At 35.3% G+C, this 9,147-nt stretch overlaps 2 protein-coding genes across 2 annotated transcripts in view; both read left to right on the top strand.

The window, feature by feature from the left end:
• LOC118743753 (flocculation protein FLO11-like) overlaps positions 1-784 on the top strand; it is a gene marked incomplete at its 5' end in the record, with an annotated part of 1,828 nt that extends 1,044 nt beyond the window's left edge. The window contains 2 exons of the mRNA XM_036476516.1: positions 111-437; positions 505-784. Of these exons, the coding sequence (XP_036332409.1) occupies positions 111-437; positions 505-726 (549 nt within the window). The remainder of the gene's footprint in view (positions 1-110; positions 438-504) is intronic.
• Positions 785-7,501: 6,717 nt separating this feature from the next.
• The window catches only part of LOC118743754 (flocculation protein FLO11-like), a 1,893-nt gene continuing 247 nt past the window's right edge, over positions 7,502-9,147 (top strand). The window contains exons 1-3 of the mRNA XM_036476517.1: positions 7,502-7,549; positions 7,642-8,010; positions 8,081-9,144. Of these exons, the coding sequence (XP_036332410.1) occupies positions 7,502-7,549; positions 7,642-8,010; positions 8,081-9,144 (1,481 nt within the window). The remainder of the gene's footprint in view (positions 7,550-7,641; positions 8,011-8,080; positions 9,145-9,147) is intronic.

Genomic DNA, 9,147 nt, shown 5'->3' on the forward strand with positions numbered 1-9,147 from the left:
AACTGCCATTCAATGAACTTTTTACAACTAAGTATCCTTTACATTTATAGGCTAACTTTGCTATAAATAAGTTTGCAAACAAATTGCATGCATCTCTTTCCTCTTTTCAGGCCTATGCTTTACCTAACTACATCGAATCTGAGCTGTTGTTAGCCCAAATGCGTGCAGCTTTGATCGATACACGCACGCTAACTCCCGCCGAGTCCACATGCGCTACGAAATATAAGAATAGCACACGACAAATCAACAATTGGATGACCAGTCAAACGAACGCCTGTTTCGAGAATGCGAATCACACTCTGGACGATAACAACACAACTGTCGTCAATCAAAATGTTGCTCCCATACGCGAGCGTTTAGAAGAAGTGCAGCAGCAATTGGCAAACTGCACGGCTATAACTGATGTGTTGCAATTCCTCAATTGCACCACGGCATCTGTAAGTTGCATAAGATTAATTTATTTTACATTAGCGTAAATTTGTGTTCTTATTTTCGTTTTTGCAGTTCGATAACAACATTCATCTTCTGGATAAGGCCAACACTCAGGCAAGCCAAGTGGAAGCGCAAATAGCAGCCGAAGAGTCGTTAGCAGCTGTTAGGCGCCATGCCTGCGTCAGCGCAATCATTGGTAACGGCAAGACTAATCTCACTACGACGGCTAATGACTACCAGACATGCCTGGGTCAAATTGCAAATCAAAGTGAGTCGCACATGGTGCTCTACTAAGAAGGCCAGCAAATGATTACGATTTATGTGTATTTGTAACTATATTGCAAACTGAGAACTGGAGGTGTGAGAAATTTTTTTAAAGATAAATAACAATTTAACAAAAATACAAATTTGAAACATAATAAAAAGTGCATGCATATATATGACATTATAATAATAGTAATTATTGCCGGCTTTGTGTGAAATAAAATTAAAATGCGAATATTAGAATGAAAATCAAGACACCGTACCAAGTTAGCTTTTTATACCCGAGCGCACTTGTGCACAAGGGTATATTAAATTTGTTCACATAACGGTTGTTTGTAACAGTCAAAACGAATCGAAATGGATATAGACAAATGTATACATAAATGCTCAGAATGAATAGAGAAGTCGATTAAGCCATGTCTGTCTGTCCGTCCGTCTGTCCGTCCGTCCGTGTACACGATAACTCGAGCAAAAATTTAGATATCTCAACGAAATTTGGTTTGTAGGTTTCCGGTGATCCAAGGTAGGTTGGTATTGAAAATGGGCGAAATCGGAATGTAACCACGCCCACTTCCCATATAACCGTAATTTCCAGAAATACGAAAACTGTGATATTTTAGTAACTACTGGAGATTATTCACTCAAAATTGATATTTATAATAAGTTTTAGACGATAAATAAGAATATTATAAATTTTTGGAAAATGGGCGTAGCCACGCCTACTTATGGTTACATGTGTATATCTTGGTAACCGCTGCACCAATTTCTTCCAAATTTGGCACAGTTGTTGGCCTTGGTACAGCATAAAAAATCGCCCAAACCCTTTAAAATCGGACAATAACCACGCCCCTTCCATATAACGGTAATTTAGAGAAATACAAAATCTTCGATAATCAGTAAATATTGAAGCTAATTTATTCAAAATTGATGCTTGCAACAATTCTTTACCAAGAAATACGTTTATGGTAAAATTTTGGAAAATGGGCGTGGCACCGCCCACTTATGATCACATATAAGTATATCGGTAACCGTTCTACCAATTTGTACCAAACTCGGTGTGGTTATTGTGCTTGCCACATATAAGCAAAACGTTGAAAATTATTGAAATCGGACTAAAATAACGGCCGCTTCTCATATAACGGTAAATTTCAGAAATGCTTGAAACTTCAATATTTCGAAATTGAAGGGCCTATTTACTCAAAATTGATACATCCCGGCTTACCAGCTAGCGGAAGGTTTCGGAAAGGTGAAAAAACATATATTTAATACTTGCGCCGGCTCCGCCCGTCAACTGTCAAATTTATTAAACTTTTGACGATTGCTTTTTGAGCAAGGTGGTATTTAACTTAACGAACTTTTTGAGACGGCAATAAAAATGTATGGTTTCCATTTGAAAAAATGCATGAGATCGTAAAAGCCCTTGCCCGCGTCCTTTGTTCTACGGTGAGTATTTTCTGAGATAGAGGTCGACCGGATACTTTTTGAACACACGATATGTAAAGCTCTATAAGAGAAATTATTAGCGAATTTAATTCAACCAGTTGTAATGTTTTCTCCAAGAATGGAACATAACAGTTATTGATGAAAACTGTCGTGGGAAAATTATATATGAAGGAAATGTTCTACCACTAAGTGATACATACCAATCGATTTCGTTTTTCACCGAGACTCAAATTTGAAAATACATTTTTATTTGCAATTTTTACGCAAAATTAAAAAATAATAACAATTATTTTTGATGTTTGTATTATAAATCCAAAATTTAAATTATTTTTGATTTTTATATTATATGTCTTAGATAACAGTTATTGAATACTTTTATTTATAACAGTCATCAATATAAATCAATCACCGACTTTTATTTTTTAAATCATTCGTATAATAGTAGTTAATATTTTTTTCAGTTAAGAAGGTGTTGGGAAACAAAAGTTTACTACGACTTATACAAATATATTATTATAAGTAATAATTTAAAAAATAAAGGTCAGCAACTGACTTTTATTTGTGACTTTCTTCGATAACTGTTATCTGAGACATATAATTTAAAAATCGAAAATAACTGTTAATTTGGATTTATAAAATAAAATTCAGAAATAACGGTTATTTAAAGAGTAATTAAATAAAAGTCAAAAAATAATTGTTAACGAGTGATTTTTTTTTAAAAAGTTGTAACTGTTACGGTCCCTGATGGAGACTCAAACTAATGCACAACAGAGTATCTAAATAGATTTGGGCATGGTAATTGCCACACTTCCAAAATCGCGCAGATATTATGAAGAACGGGGAACACATACAAGTATAAACGCCAAGCACAATACAGGGTAGCGAATTTGTAGAATTCCTATATATTGAAATCAACAAACAAATGTTAGAAATATGTGCCCCTACATAAGTGTGTCACGAGTTCTTAAACATTTACGATGATCTGAACGATCGAGAACCTGTTAAATGACGTAGCGAGCCTATTGGCCAAGTAGCCTTCCCGGGTCTTCCCGGCCACACTGCTTGCTAGACACAGCAGGCAAAAACACTTAAAAACAAAACTTTATGGCATAGTGGGCATAGTAAAATAAAATGTATTCTCATTAACTTTCAAAATTAAGTTATTGACATGATAATTAGGCACTCTTCTTCACAAAAAAAAAATTCTTGTTAGTATCTCATCTCCAAGCAGTAGTTTCTTAAAATCATAGACATACCGAAATTCGGGCGCACAAACAGATTGCAGGTTTTTGTTAAATCAAAACAAGATATTCTCCTGTTTTAAATTCTCAGAAACAGAATTACTTCTGTGTTTATGAATTCTTGTGTTTTATGGCTTCCCCAGTTATAAAATAGATTAGTGCCATGGCCGAATGATAGCGGAAAGTGCAAAATCTCACTTTCATTTTATAAAGGAATTTTTCTAATTAGGTTGCCCCGATGCTGGTGCTAGAAATTATAAACATAACATCACATGCAATAACTTAATTAACCTTACGTAAGCTTAGTAAAGAGAATAAGGTCGGAAACTTGGTGGGTCCAGAAGACCCCATAATTTAATAAAGTAAATTTATAAAGAAAACCTATAAACGTGTAATTTAAATTATAGCCAAGTTGCTTTACTTCAAGCATATATATATGTGGATGTATATCGTTACCGAGATATGTAAAGGCTCTAACCCTCTGTGGTAAAGTCGGTAGATCAAATATTACATCAGTTAAAAATCAGTATAAGGAAAAAAATTGCAACCAAAGTAACAAAAATGTTGGACAGGGTGTTTCTATATTCAGATAACGATAAAACTTATTTGGCTTCAGCAGAACCTAAACTTCTTTTCGTTAAAAATATTGACAAAATCAAAATTTATTGTGATTATTTTGGGTTCATCTTACAGCCAATTTCACGAAAGCAATTTAAATACAAAAATATTTTAAGTTTATTAATTTTATATGGAAGTTGACAGAAAATAGGAAATCATTTTCCATTTAAATTGCTGGCAAAACAATGACAAATATTATTATTTAAAATTTTATCGGCTAAAATAAAGTAATTAATAATATATATTGTTACCTTAATTCACAAAGTCCCTAACCAACACTTTTTCGAAATTGCGTTTTTCACAGGTTTCGGTAGGATATATTAAAATACACGTGCAATAAATATTTTCAAGTGTTAATACCAAAAACAAAGGAGTTACATGTCACTTTTTTAACAAACCCAAACTGTTTTGACAATCTTTTCTTAATGGTTTTTGCTTCTCTTCTAAAATAAAAAATCTCTTGGCTAGGGCCTTTGTGATTTAAGATAACGATATGTAAGTCATTTTAAATTAATATTATCTATTAGCTCTTCTGCAATCACTGCGTCAAAACGACCCAATTTCTATGAAAACATTCTTTAATTACAGAGCTTGGTAATTTTATATAAGTTGCGGCGTTGTCTATTCGTTAAAAGCATAATCAGCTATGGTTTTGCAAAAAATAAACGATTTTTTTTTATTTTATTTTATTTTCTAGAAGGCGGCATAGTAAGCATACAGCACTTGCCAATAAATTGTCTACATGCGATGAATAAAATATTAACTGAATTCAAATTTAAATATCGGTTTTTTTTCTTAAAACTTACAAATATCTATTATTAGGTTAAAATTACCCCAACATTAAGAAACTCTGCAGAAGGGTTAGTTACAATTTTGCAATCCGGGGATCCTGGTAGTATCTGTGAAGCGCGGCGCTCTCTCATATACGTATTGTACCCATGAAATCGCGCTACACTAAAACTTAGTTGGCGGTGGCCTGCACTTCATCGAAGTTTTGCCACTATTTTTTCGATTTTGCTGGCACCTCTTGTTATACAAGTTTTGCACTTTTTAAGACATGTAAGTCGGGCCTCTCACCAGAGAAGCGGAAGGTTAATAAAATTCAGGTTCAATGATTACCACTGAATTCCCCATTTGTGAATGAAGAAAAGCAAGTTCGTGGGGAAAAGTATCTTTGCAATAAAAGAACATTGAAAACAAAATTAAAAGATATTTTGCCTGCACAAGCATACATCTGTATGCATGCTTGTATGTAAGTATAACTGTCATAAGTTTGAATACTGTCTAGCACCTGATAAGTAAATACATAGTAACTGACTTGAAATTCATATGATGCGTACAAGATAAACAGGTATGAGTAATATTTGATTTAAGATAAAATTATCTAAGTTATTATTTTGCCTATGCTTTCGATCGTTTTTTTTTTTCGCGGATAGAAATCTTAACCCGCGGGTTATTCTGCTAACTACACGGTTTAACAAATTTTTGACGGTCTTGAAATCGAGAGACCGACCTCATCGTATAGATTTCTTCATGCTGATTTCAAATCCGATTTCTAATACGATTTTGAAAAATAAAAAATTTACACATTTTCAAAATTAACTTGGGCGTAGTTTTTTCGAATAAAAACGCGTATCAATGAAAATAAAATTCGTCTGATATTTAGATTATTTTTCATGTACATGAGTTGAGTGAAATTAAGTGAAAAAAAAATTCTGGAAAATTGAAAGAAAAAACTCAGTTCATTAATAACAAGTCTGTATTTATTTTCAATGTGAAACTGTGCGCAGAGTTTTTGCATGGGCGAAACATAATTTTTTGATTAAATAAATAATTTGAAGAGATATCCTGACAGCTTGCCTATTGTAAAAACGATTAAAAATTTAATTCAAAATCAATTAAGATGTTTTTCATACAGCCAATTTCACGAAAGCAATTTAAGTGAAAAATTATTTGAATTTTATGAATTTTATATGGAAACTGACGGAAAATAAAAAATAATTTTCCTTTTAAATTGCTGGTGAAAGCGGCTGATATTGAAAGCAGCTGTTTTTTACTTGTTAATTTCCTGCAATTTTTTTCACTCATTTATACTCAGTTAACACGCAATTTTTTTCTTCAGAAAACTTCGTCAAAAATATTTTTCTTTTTAAGTTTTGAAAATTACCGTATTTTAACAATATTTTTCTGCTAGAAAAATTTTTTTAACGTATTTAAAATTAGCAAACTCGTCTAGATTTTGTTAAACTCTGCTATATAACCCTGCTGATAACTTTGTTTTTTGTACTGAAAAGATAACGTACATCTGAGAGGCGTGTACAAGTTTACGGCCTTTAAAGATGTCAATGAAAGCACTTCACAAAGAAAATTGCGCTTATTAAGTTTAGTTTTGTGATTTAGAGAGAGGGAGGAAAAAATTCTTGGCCATTACACTTAAGACGACGGTCTTGCTTCCTTCGATGCAAACATTTCCGCACCGTTTTAATTTTCTAGACCCTCTCTTATTCTTTTATAGTATCAATAGTTTGAATTCAAACAAATTTATTATAGATTCGAAGTACACAGTAAGGGCACTGGTGTGTGAGCCATTAGGCAGATTTTGGTAGCCACTATTCGCGCCATCACTGACATCATCTGATTCATTCAACATTTCAGGAATTTTGAAAATAGAGTACCAAAATCCGGGAAAAGCGTTATACATGTGGCGTCCATTTTCTGTAAACGATTTAATCCTTTGCCAGATGCTTTGAGAGAAAATAAAGAAGTGTCTTCGTTTACAGTGGCTTTTATAGTTCGAAGTTAATACTATTTATGTTGACTGCTCCATATGCATTTAATTGAGGAATATGGATTTTATTAGGGAAAATGATTTGTCTTCCTATTGCAAAAGTACCAGCTCACCATTTTGGCCACTGTTTCCACTCTGCCATTTGTTTAATTTTAATACGAACTTATTTCAATTCTTTCTAATGGAATCATCATCCAGCGATTAACGCATTGGGCTCTGCATAATTGCGACCTCATTTGGCTAATCGGTTAATAAAACACAAAAATTCATTGCCGCCTACTAAGCCTTAACGAGTAATTGTAATCCCTAATCCGTGAAATGGCAGGATAGTTATATTTTCATCCGATCAATTGCGACAGAAGTCATTGGCCGGCAGGCCCATTCTATTGGCATTCCATCTCAGTAGCCAGTGGCCGGTTATGGTTTCAGAGGGTGAGCTAGATTTGTCGTGTCGCCCTAATAGTGAGTTTTGTCAACCATCTTATATTTGCGTATTGAATAACTCTCAAGCTGCTTAAACTAAGGGTTAAAAAAAAAACTGCGGAAAACGTATGATTTAATCTTACAATTATCTTTCAAATAAAACAAACACTTACTTTGCAAATTTGAATAAATCATATGGATTAGTAGACTCGCATATAAAAGACCAGCCACCATCTTGATATAAGATCAAATATCTTCATCTTAACGCTTAGAAACGAAAAATTCAACGAACATGAAAGTAGTATTAACATTGTACGCAGCATGCTTAGCGCTGCTCACTGTGAGTGTTACACGAAAAAAACTGTTTAATTTAATAAAAACAAATTGGCCACAGTGTTTAAAAAACAAAAACTTTTATATCCACGTACATAGGTATCAGCACGTCCATCTAATGAAGGGCTTGGTTTCCTAAACGACGAAGCAGATCGTGCGCTTATTTCTGCGGCAGCGGACTTATTCACCGCCATCTTCAATCCAAAAGGAGTTGTGGATGTTAATGAAAACAGTCATCACGCCTTTGGCGCTCAACAGTGTGTAAATGTGCATAATTTACGTTATAAGAAGTCAGTATCCAATGCTGGAAGCAAAATCCGCGATGCAGCCAGACTAAAAGACTCGACTATAGAACGTTATTTGCGCAAAAACGATGCCGCACAATTGCAGCTGCAATTCGTGGAGATTATAGAAGAGTGCGGTAGACTTCAGCAGTCGGATGAACGACTTGATTGTCACGTCGATGTGGTATGTTGCAAGATAAACTTTTCCTTCAAAAGTATTAAGGAAGTTAATAATTTTTGCTCTCAAATTTTAGATTTCTAATGTATTCAGTGATATTGCCGCTTCATCTACGGAATATACATGGATTAACAAAATACTTATACGCTACCGCTTACATGGACTTAGCTGGAATTTGTTTGCTGGATCCATTGAATTGGAAAAATGTTTGTCCGTTTTTCCCGGCCAAGCTACTGATGTACCACCGAAAGGTATTCGCCCTACACCTACTACCGAGGGCCCAACAAGAGCTCCACAAACCACCGCAGCTCCTCCTGAAACAACTACACTAGAGACGACCATTGTTGAAACCACAAATGCTGCGGAAACGACCACAAATGCGGTAGAAACGACCGCAAACTCGGTGGAAACGACGACAAATTCAGTGGAAACGACCGCAACAGCTCCTACTGAATCTGAAGAGTCTACTACCGAGCCTTCTGCAGCAGAAACATCAACACTTGAACCAGACGACACCAGCACAGATTCCACTGCAGAAACTGCTGTAGAAGAATCATCAACGCCTGCGACAGAAACATCCACCGCAGAGCCTTCTACAACAGACGCGCCCGCAACTGCTACGGCTAGCCCTCTTCTACTAGAGTCAACTACCAATGGAACCACTGGTCCTTCGCCAAACTCTACAGCCAGTTCCAACAGCAACTCAGGTAACTCTAACAGCGATGAAAGTTCATTGAACCCATCACCAAATAGCTCATCAGAAGGGTCAGCACCGAATGCTCCAGCTAGTATAAATAGCAACGAAGACTCCGGAAGCTCTCCTGATAAAGAATCTAACAGCAATGAAAATTCGAATACAATTGTGAGACCAGAGGGACCATCAGCTGAGTCAGGGCAAAGTTCGCCTGCTAGCAAAAACAGCAACGAAGACTCCGGAAGCTCTCCTGACAAAGAGTCTAACAGTAATGAAAACTCGAGTACAATTGTGAAACCAGAGGGACCATCAGCTGAATCAGCGCAAAGTTCGCCTGCTAGCAAAAACAGCAACGAAGACTCCGCAAGCTCTCCTGACATAGAGTCTAACAGTAATGAAAACTCGAGTACAATTGTGAAACCAGAGGGACCATCAGCTGAATCAGCGCA

The sequence above is a fragment of the Rhagoletis pomonella genome, unplaced genomic scaffold (assembly GCF_013731165.1).
Source record: "Rhagoletis pomonella isolate Grant_MI unplaced genomic scaffold, Rhpom_1.0 Rhpom_scaffold_00007, whole genome shotgun sequence".
Taxonomy (NCBI): Eukaryota; Metazoa; Arthropoda; class Insecta; order Diptera; family Tephritidae; genus Rhagoletis; species Rhagoletis pomonella.